This window comes from Pseudorca crassidens, chromosome 11, assembly GCF_039906515.1.
Source record: "Pseudorca crassidens isolate mPseCra1 chromosome 11, mPseCra1.hap1, whole genome shotgun sequence".
Lineage (NCBI taxonomy): Eukaryota > Metazoa > Chordata > Mammalia > Artiodactyla > Delphinidae > Pseudorca > Pseudorca crassidens.
This window is the reverse complement of record NC_090306.1, coordinates 24,194,868-24,212,526: the sequence shown is the minus strand read 5'-3', so window position 1 is coordinate 24,212,526 and position 17,659 is coordinate 24,194,868. Positions and strand designations below refer to the sequence as shown.

Sequence of the window (17,659 nt, the reverse complement as noted above, 5' to 3'; positions counted from 1 at the left end):
CGTTTCCCCGCCCCCCCCCCGGCTGTCGTTTTCCACGGTGGTAGTCGCTTTTGTTCTCGCGATATTTCCGGGTAAACGGGAGCCCGGGCGACCGGGCTTCTGTGAAACATGGCGGTCGGCTGGGACCGTAGGACGAGGTAAAATACTGAAACGTCGCCGGGTGCTGTTTTCTCGTTTGTTCCAGGGCTGTTCAGGGCATGAATGTGGTTAAAGGGGTGAGAGCCCGTCATAGCGTTAGCTCCCTGTCTTAGTTCCTCTCTTCCGGAGAGCGGGCCGGACCGGGGAGCCGGTCTACTTACCTTCCCCGGGGTCGTTACTGGCAGGACCCTGGGCAGCGCTGCGCCTGGAAGCTCCCCTTTTCCTGGTCCAATGTCTCTCCGCTGTCTTCCAACTTGAAGGAGTTTAGCTGCGTCCCCATAGCTGCTGACCCTGGCCCATTGCTTCTCACAGTGCCCCGTGCCCCGGTGGCTCCTCCCGCCCGCAGGGGCGGAGGGTCCCGCGTTGTGAAGACCAGCCTGATAGTGTCCCGATCGTCCCGGGTGTCTGGCTCCCATCCCCATTTCAGATACCAAATTCTTCGCAGCAAGTTGTGCTCTCTAAGAAAGAACGAGGTCTTGGCCTCGCCTCGGGAGGTTCGCACGCCGCTTAGGAAATTGAGAAAGGGGCAGGGCAGGGTGAGATGCTGTAGGAGAGACAGGTCCGAGTGTCACTACTTTTCTGAAACCCTTGAAGAGTTAAGAAGCCCTTGTTAGATAACATGTCAGCTCGTGGTAGAGAATAGCTTTGGGTATTGGTAGTATATAGAATTAATAGTTCATTGTTTGAGAAAACACGTTCCAGTAACTTTTATATTTAGGATTTAGTGCCCTCGAGACAACACAAAGTTACAAAATACCGGTTAAAATGATGCAAGACTGGCTTTCAGAATCAGTTAAAGATGAAGATACAGAAGCAGATAAAGATACAGTTAAAAACGGGATTTATTTATTTGTTTGCAGTTGTACTTAGGTATTTCATTGAACTCTAGTGTACAGCCATTATAAAGAAATGAATTAGGCTTGTTCACTGAAGAATTCAGGACTTATGTTTGTTTACTTAATTTGTTTATTGATATTTCCAAATTGATGCAATTATTCCAGTTCTCTTAGAGGAAAAACATGAAAAAAAAATTTCATGGTTTTCTTCGGGGGGAGAACGTGGGGCGGAATTTCTTTCTTTTTGATGATGAACTTCAATCACAACTGACTGCTGTAATTGGTTGAGGGTACAAATCATAAAAATATATCAAGCTTGAAAGTCTCAGAGGAAATCAGTACTAGTTTGGAACAACAGCATCAAAAAAGAATTAGAAAAAATAATAAATTTCTTTGAGGATTAGTCATTTAATTGGAAGAAGTAGTGAAACATTTTTAATAGAAGTTACTCTTTAGGCAGTCTGTGCATGCTCCAAATCCTATTCAACAGTTTTTCTATATTTATTCTGATTCTGCCTCTTAATGTCATCATGGGTAAATTAACCTCTTTCTGTCGTAGTTTCCTTATCTGCAAAATGGGAATAATAATAATACAGCTCAGAAAGTGAGTGGTGATGATCAAGTGAGCTAAAACATACAAAGCACCTAGAACAATGCCTGACATACAGTTAACTTTCATTAAATGTTAGCTCTTGTTATTTTTAAATTTTTGTTTTCTAACTTCTATACCTACTCACAAAATGTTGCCTTTGTTCTTAGTCAAAATATAGACTGAAGAAGATGCTTTTATAAGTAATTTCTTGGATTCCAAAATTGATTAAACTCTTCAGTCTATATGGTTAAAATGTCCTTAAACTCCATCTTCCAATTGCTTGCTTTCTTAAGCCGTTATCCTCTCTTAATTACTAAGGTACAGATTCCTCTTTCTACTACTCCATGCAGTCTTACTTAAGTCTAGGTCAGTTCTAGGTCATTTCTGCCCTAGGTGCCTTGTTAACCCATTCTCCTTGCTTTTGGAGACCTTCATTCTGTTGTCAATATATTTCATGTGGGCTTCCCTGGTGGCCCAGTGGTTGAGAGTCCACCTGCCGATGCAGGGGACATGGGTTCGTGCCCCGGTCCAGGAAGATCCCACATGCCCCGGAGCAGCTGGGCCCGTGAGCCATGGCCGCTGAGCCTCTGCGACTGGAGCCTTTGCTCCGCAAAAAAAAAAAAAAAAAAAAAAAAAAAAAAAAATATATATATATATATATATATAATTTCATGTGTCTCTGACCTTTTCCTCACACTTTCCTTACTTGCTTAATTCAATTAATTTAATTCACTTTTGTATGCTTTTATTGAGTAGTTACTGTAGTCAAACCATTCTTTGAGGAGGAGGATGTTTGTCTTTGCTTCATCTTGCTACTAGGTACTTACAAATTGTTGTGTTGCCATCACTCTATAGTCTCTTCTTTTAACTTTCATTCTATCAATTTGTATAATCCTCAGTCTATTCATGTTATTATCGCCTAACTTCACTTTCCCACCTTCCTAAAGACTTTAACATAAACCTCAAATATCCTACAAGTCTTTGCATTTCTTTTGAGAATTAGAAATAGATATTTATCAAATGACTCATTTTTATCTTGATTAAAAACTGTGAGGTAACCATTATGTCTCCCTCCCTCCTTTTAAAACAAAATTATAAAAGAATTCTGAGAAGTTGAGGATCTTTTCAAATTCATCACATAGCTTGTAAGTGCCTAGAAGTCCCCCAAGTGTTTTTGATCACAAAAAACTCACATTTATACCATCTTACTTGGCTTCCAAGTAAACCTTTTTTTTTAAATCACTTGGAAGTTTATTAGATTTGTTTGAATTATGTTAGTGTAAATAATTTTAAAAACAAAATGTAACTCTGTTGTAAAAAGTTTTAAAGTAAAAAGAATGAGTACTTTTTTGATGTCTAGTGTTTGTAAAGTGAAACTAAGTTATCTTTCATAAAATTTATTGTATTCTAATGCAATATTGTCAAGTAGTTTAAAATTACATATAAGTCATAGTTTTGCTTTTCGTTTCTGAAGTTCAGTGATAGCCTGGATAATACTTGTTCCATCTCCTTTCTCATTGTTATTAATGGCTTGTGTTAGTTTCATAGGACTGCCATAACAAATTACCAACTGGATGGCTTTAAAAACTAGAAATTTGTTCTCTTACAGTTTGGGAGACTACCAGACTGAAATCAAGGTGTCAGCAGGGCCATACTCCCTCTGACAGCTCTAGGAAAGAAACCTTCCTTGTCTCTTCTAGCATCTGGGCAATCCTTGGCTCCTTGGCTTGTAGATACATCACTCTAATCTCTGCCTGTCTTCACATGGCATTCTCCCCTGTGTGTCTGTGTATTCTCACATGGCCTTGTTAAAAGGGCACCAGTCATTGGATTTTGGGCCACCTTAATGCAGTATGGTCTCTTAACATCTTTAAAAACCCAAATATTTCCAAATAAGACCCATTCACAGATACCAGGGGTGAGGACCTAAAAGTATCCTTTTGGGAGACATAGTTCAACTCACAACAATGGCCATGTGTATTAACCAATTAAATATTTCTCATATTGTTAAATATACATTAAAAATAGAAGTTAGCTCATAAAGTGTGGGTAGCAGAAGATAAATTATGCCTCTATTTTTGTTTGAAGAAGTAATTAAACTTAATTCAGCAGACCATAAAAGTGTCATGAATTCTATATTTTAATTTTGGCAAAGCATCTGATAGTTTCATTATATTCACGTGGACACAGATGATGAAATACTAGCTGTTTGACATTTCTTAGATTGAGTGTTGATAATGTGTCTCTGTGTTCCAGCATGAAAGGTGGTTTCTTATTTCTTATGCAGTTTTTCAAAGCATTGTCTTAGTCTCAGTTGTTATCAGTGACTTCCTGGAATTTGCTTGTTTTATTTTTTAGTATACACAACAGTTCAGGAGAGAAATTGAAGATATGATACTGGACTGGAGATTGTCAAAGTATGAAGAGCATCACCAACTAATGGGCAAAGGAATCTAGCATAATGGCGCCTAAATTTTGTTAACCAGTACAAAAAAATGTATAGAAAAAATCAGGGAAAGGGGCTGGACTTAAGGACTGATATAGAATTGCAGTTTTTTTTTTTTTTTTTGCGGTACATGGGCCTCTCACTGTTGTGGCCTCTCCTGTTGGTGAGCACAGGCTGCGAACGCACAGGCTCAGCGGCCATGGCTCACCGGCCTAGCCGCTCTGCGGCATGTGGGATCTTTCCGGACTGGGGCACGAACCCGTGTCCCCTGCATCGGCAGGCGGACTCTCAACCACTGCGCCACCAGGGAAGCCCTAGAATTGCAGTTTTTAATTTTATTAAAGAAAGATATCCAAAAACAAACAAACAAAAAACTTTATCTAATTTTATCATTTCATAAAAGAAAGGACATTTGACACATTAAAAAAAAGGAAGGAAATAATCTCAGAATAAAAGACAGATTTTTAAACTGAATAAATTTAACTTAAAAAAAGAATCCTATATTGTCCTTGTTTTTTTTCACTTAGGTACAGACTAGAAACTTTTGTAACAGAATGGCAGTTCTGTGGTTCTGGAAACCACTGATCTAGGGTCTTTCTAAATGCATTTTTGAAAATGTCTGACTGAGCTGGATGGAGAGGCAAATAGAGTGGGAATGGGAGCAGTGGAACTGAATGACTGGGAGGAATCCAAGGGATTGAGAACACAGGGAAAATGAAGAGTAGATTCTTCCCTAGTGAGGAAATTAAAGAGCTGGCAAGATAATTGTTTCTGCTCAGAGAGGAAAATTGGTGATTTGGATATTAGAGGTGGAACAGTTTTAAAAGTTAAGAGGAGCCAAAGCATGGCCTTGTTCGTGTGTGGCTTTGTATAGAATTAAGATGGAAGTCACTGGAGAATATCTGTTAGGCTTACATGGTAAAAGGATTATCATTTTGAATGAGTGCCCGAGACTGAGTGTCATAGGGTGGTGATGGAATGGGGAAGAAGTGCAGTGAATGATCCAGGTGCTGAAGTCATTAAGGAAGTTCTAAGTATATCCAGGTGTTAATGGAAGATGAATCAAGTGCTGAAGTGAGTTAGTGTACACTGTGGGTTGGAGTATGGACTCTGGAGCCAAGCTGCTTGGCAGTGAATCCAGTTTCTACCACCTGCTGTGTGGGCCTTGAAAATACTTGACTGGGGACTTCCCTGGTGGCGCAGTGGATAAGACTCCGCACTCCCAATGCAGGGGGCCCGGGTTCAATCCCTGGTCAGGGAACTAGATCCCACATGCATGCAGCACCTAAGAGTTTGCATGCCAAAGAGCCCGTGTGCTGCAACTAAGGAGTACAGAAGCCGCAACTAAGGAGCTGGTGAGCCGCAACTAAGGAGCCCGCCTGCCACAACTAAGACCCGGTGCAACCAAATAAATAAATATTAAAAAAAAAAAAAGAAAATACTTAACTGTCTGTGCCTCAGTTTCCTTATCTATAAGTGAATAAAAATAGTATTTACTTTGTAGAGTCCTTTAGAGGATTAAATGAATTTAATATATGAAGTGCTTCAAATAATACCTAGCACATAATATGAAAGTTAGCTATAATTCTAATGTAGTATGTGTGTTTATTATTATTATTAGAAGATAGACTTGAAAAGGGAAGAGATGGTTGAGATATCATGTTAAAACATGCTACTTCTTTACCTGTGAGTCTCAGAAATGAAGTATGATTCAAAGATAATTACCACCAGGAGAACGTTATGTTTCATAAAGAGCAGGTAGAAGGATTGCTTTTAGAAAAACTGGAAGTTATTGGATGACTTGTTCATATCAGAACAGTGGCTCTATAGAGTAGATTGGCAGGTATTCGAGGTGGAACGAATTTTTGGTTGTAGGTTAATGCTGAGCTAACAGGAATGGGACTGGAGCAGCAGCAGAGTGGCAAGGTGCTCCATTGTAGAATAGAGCTGTCTTAGCAGAAGGTGAGACACAGCCTGCTGTTGTCCACCTTTCTATCCCGGGATGGGGGAGAGGCAGTGAGAGTGCCCTATGCATGCCCTCAGGGTCAGGCCGTGGAATTGTGAAAACTAGGAATGGAAGAGCCAGAGGCTGGGAGAGAGCCAAGTGAGTACACTAGTTAGATGATTAAGGGAGGAGTGCCGGATAGGTTATATGAAGTGTTAGAGGGTTGGTAAAACTAGCTGCTTTCCATATCTTTATACGTACATGTAATTTACAAGAAAGCATTTATAGAGCTCATTACAATATAGAAAATTTAGAAAGTAAAATTCACAGTTTTATTCATTTGCTCAACAATGCTATACCTACTATGTGCCAACCACTGTTGTAGGTGCTAGGGATATACTGTAGTGAGCAAAACAAAAATTCTTCTTGTAGATCTTATATTTTTACATATTTACTTATCTAAGTATGACTGTTTTGATTGGAAAGCTGTGCTACCGTGAGTTTTTCTGGGGAAATTTCCCACCTTCCTTCTTTCCTTCCTTCCATAAATATTTATCAAGTAACCTGCTGTGCATTGGAGATACAAAGATTAAGTTAGACATGGTTCCTGCCCTAAAATTACAATGGAGAAAACAAAATTAAACAAGCAAGTATAAATAGTGTGATAAAGGCACAGTGTTCTAGGAGGCCATGCTATAACTCATATGTTTGAGGTCATAGAAGTTTTTTTTTTCCCCTGAGAGAGAGATTTAGACAGACTTGAAGAGTAAATAGGAGTTAGCCAAATGTAGAGGTGGGGGAGTGGGGGAAGGATATTTATAGTAGAGAGAATAGCATGTTTAAGGAATAGAAAGTGATTTAGTATGGTTGGAACTAAGACTTTGAGGGATTGGGTTTTGAAGCGAGGTAAGCAGGGCCTGTGTTTTGAGTGCTTTGTAAACCATGTTAGGATAGGGTCCAAACTCTTTAAATGTAATGGGGACCTATAAAAATATTTTAAAATAAAATTTATATGATCAGTTTTATGTATTAAAAATATTATTGATTGTTGTGTGGAGAGTGAATTGAAAGATTGAAGATTGAAGCAATGCAGAGATGGATTATGGCAACTGAGACTAGGCTCCTAGTAAGGAACTTCTCAATGGGCCTGGAAAAGAAATGACAGATTTGAGAGAAATTTAGGAAGAGTTTAAGTCTAAGGATGCAACTTATGTTTCTAGCTTGTGCATTTGGGTGCATGTGTCATCATTAACGAATATAAGGACACAGGAGGAGAAACAGGTTTGGTAGGGTGAAGTATTTATTTTTAGACTTGTTTTGTCTGAATTGTCTCTGGAATGCCCTAATGAAAATGTAATAGAAGACAAAAAGATATACATGTCTGCAGAAATATTTGGACTGGGAATAAAGATTTGAGAGGAATCAACATGTAGATAGAAATGGAAGGGATGGGAGATCACTTGGGGGAAGTGTGGAGGTTGGGAGGAGGGCCTAGTGCCCTCTGAGAGGAAGAAGAATCTGCAAAATAAGCCAAAGAATATCTTAGAGGTAAAACAAAAATCAGGAGTATAGTATTACCTAAGCCAGGGTAAGAGACTTTCAAGGAGAAAAAGAAGTGATGAATAAGTGAGAAAATATATTTTCTCAGAAGCAAAATTGATTAAGGGCTAAAAATTGTCCGTTGGGTTTGGTACTAAGCAAGTTGTTAATAACCTTGCTGAGAGCAAATTTAGTTGAGAGGCAAGGAAGTAGTCTCAGTATATGAATACGGACAACTCATACCTTTAAGTTTTGCTGTAGATATGCAGCTGGAGATCTATACAGTAGTTGGAGTTGGACTTGAGCTTACGTGGAGAGTTTTGTCTTAAAGATAAGCGGCTTGAACATATTTATTATTTAGCCCCTGTAGGAAAGAATGAGTATAAATTGAAAGATGGAAGAAGGATCAGTCTTGGTGCCGTTACTGCTAAGCAGGTACAGAAAATAAATTTGATTACTGAGTTGAACAAACTTGAGGAACATGGCTTATGCTTAATAAACACTCAGAAGCTTAATTTACAGATGAGAAGAGCAGTTTTTTGTTTGTTTGGTTTTTTTTGCAGTATGCGGGCCTCTCACTGTTGTGGCCTCTCCCGCCGCGGAGCACAGGCTCCGGACGCGCAGGCCCAGCGGCCATGGCCCACGGGCCCAGCCGCTTCGCGGCACGCGGGATCCTCCCGGACTGGGGCAAGAACCCGCATCCCCCGCATCAGCAGGCGGACTCCCAACTACTGTGCCACCAGGGAAGCCCGAGAAGAGCAGTTTTATAACTGTCATGGGGATCAAACACTGTCATCTCTTGTCTACATGTTCTTTTTTTTCCTTAGGAAAACCATATACATGAAATGCAAAATTATATTCTGAAGGCCACTTTTGAGCATGGAATCAGCAAGGGGAGTTAGTTGGGTATTTATAATGGCAAATGAAATCAACCCATTAATGCATTTAGCTTCACTTTAGGGCAGTGGCTCCTTCATGGACTGATTAGTAGTGCCTCTGGTTAGGTCCTGCTCTCTTTTGGACAGTGTTCATGATTACTGCCAGTTTTTACTTCCCTGAGTCTCCTTTTTTTCTCCATGAATACTCTTTCTATGGTCTGTTCTTTCTGTATTAATCCTACTTAGATTTCAGACAAGTCTTTCTGCTTTCTTCTAGAGACATTCTTTTAGTGACTTTTTCAACCATTTAACTTATTCTGTTATGTGTTGATTTTATCAATACAACTTTGATTTCTGGTAATGCTTGTAGTGTCACCTATAATATTATTTATATAAATCAGTCAGATAAAAAAAGTATATAAAGGGCTTCCCTGGTGGCGCAGTGGTTGAGAGTTCGCCTGCCGATGCTGGGACACGGGTTCTTGCCCCGGTCCAGGAAGATCCCACATGCTGCAGAGTGGCTGGGCCCGTGAGCCATGGCTGCTGAGCCTGCGCGTCCGGAGCCTGTGCTCCGCAATGGGAGAGGCCACAACAGTGAGCGGCCCGCGTACCGCAAAAAAAAAAAAATTATGTAAATATTTGAGATTTCAGTTATTTTTATGGCTAGCATATTTTAGATGTAGTTGGCATATTGATCAAAAAGAGAATAGCAAGCAATTTTTAAATAATATTTTTATTATAAAAGCAGATAATTTGGAAAATCCAAAATTTTGTAAAGAAGACAAAATCCTCCCATGATCTACTTATAACATTTTGTGTACAGGCTTTCAGTTTGTTTCCCATATATCTTTTTCCCTGTCTCCCATAAAACTGGCATATGGCCTTCTGGTCTTTGCTTAATGTATTATGAGTATTTTCTTACATCATTAAATGTTTTCTTTTATAAGATTTTCAGTGTTTACATAGATTTAGAACTTTTAATTCACTGTAATTTGTATATTGGATACGAGGAGTTCGTTTCTATCTTCAATATTTAAAAATAGCCATACAAGAAATATCCTCATCAAATTTTTGTGCACAACACAGATATTTTCCTTCGGATACATTCCTAAAAAAGGAATTTACTTAGAATAAGAGCGGTGAATATTTATGTTCTTGTTAGCAGTGTATGAGCATATCTACTTTACTTCATTGTCATCCATTAATGGGAATGTATTATTTGTATGTGTTTTGTTAATTTCATAGGAGAAAAACTTTATTTTAATTTGTATATTCAAATATTACAAATGTAATTGAATTGATTTTCACTTTTTTTGGCTATTTAATGTGTTTGTGTGTGTAAATTGCCTGTCATTAGTACTTTTTTGTCAGGGTGGAAGTGGAGAAAAAAGAGGTGTGGATAAGTGTTAAGCTTTTTTTCTCAAGGAGGAATAAGAATGTTACGTTGTTCCAAGGACATTTTTCAGTTATCTAAAAATAAAAGAAACCTTTTAATCTTTTTTGGAGGATTCATTTATTCATTTTTTATTCCTTAGCATGACTATATGAAAGAAGAAGAAGGTTTTCCTGAAGATGAGGCGACTGAATCGGAAGAAAACCTTAAGTTTGGTGAAAGAGTTGGATGCCTTTCCGAAAGTTCCTGACAGCTATGTAGAGACTTCAGCCAGTGGGGGTACAGGTGAGTATCAGTTCAAATTAAAACTCCTTCTGTAAGTGCAACTTCTAAGTTATCAATCAAGAGCATACAGAAATGTAGCCATGAGAAAGAACTCATCAATGAACTGTGCAGTAACTTTATAGTTGGTCTGTCCTCATGCCACACTATTTGCCTTAATTTTATTCTTATATATATTCTTTTTTGCATCCAACCCAATGCAGTCTATGCATTTAGCAGTGTTTATTAAAATATTACTGAACAAATTAATCCAGTTTTACTGCTTTGGTGCTCTTGAGTTATGTATACGTATATTAACAAGATTATTATATGTAAATAGAATTGAAGTTGTTTAATGATGTTGAAACTGCCTCAGTCTGTTTTGGTTAAGAATAAGTCAATTTAGACATGATAATAAAAATTCTTAAATTTCACATTACTGAAAAGAGGCAGCATAGGGTAATAGTTAAGAGCTTAGACTTTGGAATCAGACTGTCTATATTTAAATTCCACCTCTGCCCCTTCCTAAATACTTGATCTTGAGGAAGTTAATCTGTCTATGCTTTAGTTTCTTCTTCCATGAAATGGGGATGCTATCAGTATTTGCCAGGTAGAGTTGCAGTAGCAATTAAATAAATTAATATTTATAAAATGCTCAGAGCAGTGCCTGGTACAGATAGTAGTATTTGTTAAATAAATAAATAATGAAATATATCAGAAAAATATGCAACTATAACAGTATTAACTATTATTTCTTTCCCCATGAAGAGCTGATAAGACAATATACTTCCCATAAGATTGACATTTCATTTAGTAAAATGTATAATAAATTGCTTGCTATTTCTAATCTCTTGTGATTAACTTTTGTTAATGAAAATAGTACAAGTTCTTGATGCACAATCCATTTTAAGTGCAGTTTGTCATAGTATATGATAGTGCTTTTTCTTTTTGTTAGATCTTTTAGTTTTATAAATGAAGTGAAATACTTAGGAGCTTTCAAAGTAGAAAGTTTTATTAGAGATTTGGAGATGTTATTTGAGATTCTGACACAGATTGTTGTGGATTCTTAGGATCTAAGAAATTAAGCTAGTTTTTTTTTTTTTAATTGGACTATAGGCATGGATGCATTTTTAATTATGAGGGGACTACTTTCAAATTTGTGTTGTGAAACTTATGCTTACTTTCATCATTTATCTTATCTGTGACACTGCTATATATAACAAGGTAAAAGTTTTATGTATTTGTAGAATTTTGACAAATCTCTTTAGTGAGAAATGTCCTTCGTATTGAAGAAATAAAATGCTTTCTCAATAGTGCAAATGTTTGTGTTCATTAAATCTTCATTTTTGAGCTGTTTTAGAAAAAAATTTATAATGACTATTTTAAGAAAAACCTTTTATTGTATTCATTCATGTGGCAATCATATTAGGGTATTCTTTGCTAATTTTAATCTTACTTAAAATGGTTTCCTGCTGTTTACCTTTTAAAAATTGTTTTAATTCTTTCCTTTTTTGTTGGTTTCTCAGTTTCTCTAATAGCATTTACCACTATGGCTTTGTTAACTATAATGGAATTTTCAGTATATCAAGATACATGGATGAAGTATGAATATGAAGTAGACAAGGATTTTTCTAGGTAACTTTTTTTTTGAAATACCTTTAGATTTAAATTGCTCTGAAGGTAACATGTTAAAAAAAAAAGTCTAACCTTTTATACTTGGTTTATTTTAATTCTGAAGAAATAGTACTGAAAAATCCTCATTAATTGTATGCATTAGGTAAAACATTTTAGAATAATTTGAATACTGGTTAAATTCTAAGAGAAAGGTTCTTTGATTGAATATGCATTTGTTTAAAAAGGTTAGGAGAATATGTTTTTCCTTAGATGTTGAAATGACGGAAATTGTTTGATGTTTTGAAATTGTTTACTCTTTAGATTTTGAAGTATCTTACTGATCTGTGTGAACTGGAAAATAAATTGTCTAAGGTTACATTGTTTATGCTTATAGCTTGATTGTTGTAAATTGTGTATAAACTATATTTTAAGGTAAACAGCATCACTTTTAAACCTTTGAAAATATTAGTACCTTAATTAGGAGACAAAATATACTTTATTTGTATTATTTGTATTTTTTAATTGATTGAAGATAACAGGTTTATAATACTTAGATTGCACTAGATAGCAGGAAACATTTACTTCTCAATTTCAATCCCAGCTCTGCCATTTACTAAGTATGTGACTTTAGGGAACTTACTAAATCTATTTCTGCGTGTGCTTCAGTTTCCTTTTCTGTAAAATGGGGATACTAATTATAGTACTTTCCTCTTCAGGTCAGTGAGAATTCAGTCAGTCAACATTTGTAATAGTTGCTGTGTAACCTTGGGCAAGTCATACAACTGACTTCTTTCGGGCCTCAGTTTCTTGATCTATAACATCAGTGTTATTCTTAATGCCATTAGTTTTTAAGGAATTTGTTGTTTTTCTTATTTTGGTTTTTTTTAGCACCAATGAAATAATTTTTATTCTTTCTAAATGAAGTCATGTAGTTCACCACATAAGTGTAGTGGGGATGCCTAGAAGCCTGTCTGCTTGACCTCACCCTCTTCCTATAAATCTGAGCCTAAACCCCAGGGTTATTTGGAACACAGTTTGAACTCTAGACTACTTTAAGATTCTGTGAAGTTCTAAAAATCTGTACTCCCTATTGAAACCGGATGAAAATTATTAGAGTGAAAAAAAGTTTTGATAGGAAGCGCAGGACAGGACTGATCCTGATTGTACTCATTCTGTTATTCATGGCACTGATTCTGATACTTGAAAATTAATTTGATTTGAACTAAATATTTGAAAATAAGGCATTGGTTGAGCCTTTTTAAAAGGCCATGCAAAACTTTAAGAATCAGGTTTTGTGGGGTTTTTTTTCTGGTAATTTGGGTACATTCATCTTGAGTCACACATACCTAGTTTCCAATATGCCACTTCAGTAGTTATGTGGTCTTAAGCCAGGCATTTATTTAAACTGCCATAAACACCATTGGCTTATTTGTAGAACTGAAGCTATCTACTTTATAGGTCCATGGTAAGGAATAAAGAGGATAGTATTTGTAGGACATCAGGTACAATGCCTGATGTCTGGTATTTATTTGGTAAATAAGGAGAGAAAGGCTTTCAATTCCTAACTTTTGATTTTGAAAGTTTTGTATTGTTTAATGGCATAGTCTACGTAAGGTTTATGTAAACAGAGGTTAATACTTTTTTCTGAGTTGCTTGGACTTACTAATTGTAGAATTGCCATTAAAATGAAGGATACTGTGTTAAAAACTTGTGAAATCAGAAAGACTTTTGGAATTATTACAAAATAGGATTTTTACTTTTAAAGTGCCTTTGTTTTGCCCATATGAATGCTATCCAAGTTCTAATTGACATATTTTATTCTGTATGAAGTCCAAGTTTTTCATAGATCAGTTGATTTATATTGATCGTGTTTTGTTGATCAATTGGTAGGTTCTAATGTTTCCTTTTTGTCTTTTAGCAAATTGAGAATCAATATAGATATTACTGTTGCCATGAAGTGTCAGTGTAAGTACGTGTTTAACCTGATGATTGCATATATAGATTATGGTTTAAACAGTTGCTAGTAAAAAGTAAAAGCCACTGGTTGTTTTAACTTTATTTTTCCTTTATGATATCTTAATTTAAGAATACAAAGTGTTTTTCTCCCCAGCTTGTATTCTTTAAATTTCTTCTCCATAAAGAGATTTAACTTTCACATTAGTATAATTAAAATGAAAGAAAATTGGAGGAAATTTTTATAAATCGAAGTTCTAGTTTAGGTATATCCTTTATTTCTTTCTTGTTTGGCATACTGATTTTTACATCCACATTCCAGAAACATATCCTCTTTCACAGTTTCAATTTACTACCCTTTACTTTTACTTCTGCATATTAAAATACAGATCCAAATCTTTTGAGTTAATGGTGATGTTAGCCTTTTCTGTTTTCTTCGCTGGCTTCACTTAATTATACTGGTAGAAGTGGAAAAATGTTAATATGCTAGATAGATAATGTTTGAATCAGTATAGTTCTCAAAAATGAGGATGCTTTTTCATCTTAAATTGTGTCTTAAATTACTGCTTGAAAAGTAGAGACCAAGAATTCAGTAGTTCAGACAAAATTTTTTAAAGTGTGAAATCATTTTATCCAATTAAGGAAATTAATTTCTAAAAGATTTCATCTAAGAACAACCTTAAATCTCTTTTCCTTTTCCATTTATTTTTTCTTATGTTAGTGGTTAGTGGATATAGTTTGACTCTCAGCATAGAATATAAAACTTCTAATTCTTTTCTATGCAGATATTGGAGCAGATGTATTGGATTTAGCAGAAACAATGGTTGCATCTGCAGATGGTCTAGTTTATGAACCAGTAAGTTTGATTTACATGTTCTTTTAAATAGTATGCTTTGAGGAATTGTTCCCTTGAAGACAGTTTTGATATTTGCTTTTAATTTTGTCTGAGCTAGTTTTTTAAAAATATATTTTCTTAATTCAAAAGTAGTATACAACATTGTAAATCAGCTATACTTCAGTAAAAAATAAAACAAAAACAAAACAAACAGAAATATTCCATATTCTTTGTAAACATTTAGGGGGAAGAAAAAATTATATCTAATTACCAAATTATGTAAATATAATTACCAAATTATATCTAAACCAAAGCCTTGTTAGCATTCTGGATAAGCCTCTATAATCTTATACTTATTTTATATTTTTTGTTAATGCTTCCTAACAGTTTCCTTTTCTCTTTTATACAGTTGCTATAGTGATGAAATTTTCTTCTTTTCTTCTAATGATTTGGAAATTCTATGTCTTATTTGTATTCTTCTTTTACCAAATTTAAGTTCTTAAAAACGTTTGAGCTATATTTCTCTTGTAATCAAGAATGAAGCATTATCTAAGAGGAGAAATTTCATATGCATTTAGTTCTTCCTCTCTCCTTCACACCTCCATTTCCCAGACCTAATGAAATACTGACATTCTCTTATTGTTTTCATAGTACAAGTTGTGTGTAATAGAATTAATTTGTTAGAAAACACCATCACATTACAGGGGCAGGTATCACATTACAGGGGTGGGTGATAACAGGTCATGATCAGAACTAGCCCTAAAGAAGCTTTAGAAAACAAAGCATGGAACTCCCAGCTACTCTGCCTTGCTGACTGCTCTGTTGGCATTGTGGTACTTATGTTTACCCATGCGTTCTTGAGTTGTTTTGTTTACCATTGACAGTTGTGAACCCTCTTTAAACAAAATTGCAAAGTGAAGACTAAAGGTGATGGAGGAGGATTAGAAGTAACTGAATAGGTGGAGGAGAAAAAAGGGAAGCTCTTAGTTCAGTTTTGATTACCAAATTATTTTTAGTTTACATGAACAAAATATATTTATGCCTTTTGATACACACTTTTAAAATAAAATTTTCTAAAGAAAAAGTAACTTTTGTTACTGCCACTCTGAACCACCCTACTTCCTACCTCCTGTATTGCCACTCAAAAAATTGATATCAGTAATTTTAAATGAGGTTAGGAACCTTACAAATTCAGGTACCATGTTATTGCATGTTAAACTATTATCTGGAAATTTAGATCTAGATGATTATTATCAGACACTAACATTTGTATTCTGTTTCATACTATTTTAGGAATAATTATTCAACTTTATGTTTTATTGCTTTTACTTTCTACCCTTCTTAGTTTCTTTATTTTTGTTTATCGTTTTGTGAGGGACTTTTTGTGACTTCTTTATCAGCAAGAATATGTGGGTTATGTTTTATGACAGACCGCCTATGTCATTCTGTTCTCAATACATGTAAGGTTGGCTGAGGATAGAATTCTTGCTTTATGGTGTTTTACACTCAGAACTTTATAGACATTCCTTTATTGCCTTCTGGCACAATTTTTTTTTTCTTTGTAGGTAACATATTTATCTACTTATATGCTTTTTTCTTTTACTTTTGAAATTCAAATATTTATCCTGTATATCCAAGTGTGGATCCCCTTCAGTTATTTTTGGCTTTTGATGGTATTAATGATCTGAAGTTTTAAGTGTTATTTTGCTTGTTTGTTTGCTTTAATGATGTTCAGAGTAACGGTTTTACCTCTGTTTTTTAAAATTCTTATCAAGTGATGTTGAATTTCATGGAGTGGTTCTCAATATTTTTATCAATTCTTGCATAAGATGCATATTTTGAACTTTATCTGTGAGTTCTGGGAGATGACCTTGATCCAGCAGGATCAATCTTTTTTTTTTTCAATGCCTTCATTATGTTTTAAAATTCAGTGATTATATTTTCCACCTTTGATATATTGCAGATCACTCCGTTTTTTTCTGTCTTCATGATGATAAATCTCATTGAGAAATAATTAGAAAAACTTCACTTTTCTTCTTCTTTTTAGAAATGGTATCACAAAGGAAAATTAGCCCTCGGACCTCAGATTTACCACTTCTTTCAAATTGATGAATCTTTTTGTCTATCTAGCTATCTATTTTCTTGTTCATCTTTAGGATGGGAAAATAAATGGCCAGTTAACTGACTGAGAGTTGAGATAGACTTGAGTTATGTCGGTTCCCTTTCCCTCCCCAGCCCCACTTTTTTTTTTTCCAGACGTAAATGAAAGGAGAAGGATATATAGTTTAGATATACTGTGTTTCTTCTAAGCAAAATTAGAGCTTCAGATGCTTTTGAAAAGAAAGGAGGAAGTCACAGTGGGTTCAGGATGGCAGAGTAGTTCACCAGGGCACCCCACATTTCCTTTTCCGTATTTGTTTTGACAGGTTAAATTTAGCTAGGGTAATTCCTTTTTTCTTTAACTGGTGTGACTGTCCTCATTAGCAGCCAGCTGTAGCAGTAGTTTTGCTTAATTTAGAATACAGTCCAGGTTACATGTAAGCTGGGAATAATAATGCTGTGGAATGCCCTTTGTGATGTGGTCTCTGGTACTCGATTGAACTGCTAGAAGTCTTCTTAGGATGGTGACTGTCTCTTCCTCAAGTGTCTTGTTATCTTTTATCACCTGTTTTCCTCTGTTACTCTGAATTGGGGATTTACTGCTTACATGGATTTTCCTGTCCCATGAAATAAATTATGTGTTGGGCTCTTTTCTCAATTTAGTGTCCCTTGTATGCTGTCTTGCATAAGTTTTTGATAATTTCCAACATATGGATACTATTTAAAATGATTTAAAATAATGATACAGTTTGTGTCCTCATTTTTCTGTTTCTTTGGACATTGTGAGAATTTGAGGAGATAATCATCTTGAACTTATCCACTAAAATTTATTTATGCTGTTTTTCTAGCATTCGCTCCATACTGTCTGTCACTCCCACTCTCTTCACGTTTATTAAGTCTCTGATTTTTTTAATAAATATTTTTTCTGGACAGCTTGTCTCTTCAGCTAGATTCTAAGCTCCTGAAAAGCAATTACTTTATTTTTTCTTCTTTATAGCTCACAAAATGTAAAGCATAATGCATTGCAGGTATTAGGCACTGATGAATATGTTAGAATTATGTAATTGTGGCAGGATCTTTGATTATTCCATTTTTGATTATTCCATTGTAACAGCTTCTGCCATTTCTT

The 17,659-nt window shown here is 35.5% G+C and overlaps 1 protein-coding gene across 1 annotated transcript in view; it reads left to right on the top strand.

The window, feature by feature from the left end:
- Positions 1-7: 7 nt before the first annotated feature.
- ERGIC2 (ERGIC and golgi 2) overlaps positions 8-17,659 on the top strand; it is a 36,358-nt gene continuing 18,706 nt past the window's right edge. Inside the window, exons 1-5 of the mRNA XM_067696048.1 lie at positions 8-137; positions 9,910-10,052; positions 11,555-11,663; positions 13,561-13,607; positions 14,381-14,451. Coding sequence (XP_067552149.1) covers positions 9,947-10,052; positions 11,555-11,663; positions 13,561-13,607; positions 14,381-14,451 — 333 coding nt within the window. The 5' untranslated portion in view covers positions 8-137; positions 9,910-9,946. The remainder of the gene's footprint in view (positions 138-9,909; positions 10,053-11,554; positions 11,664-13,560; positions 13,608-14,380; positions 14,452-17,659) is intronic.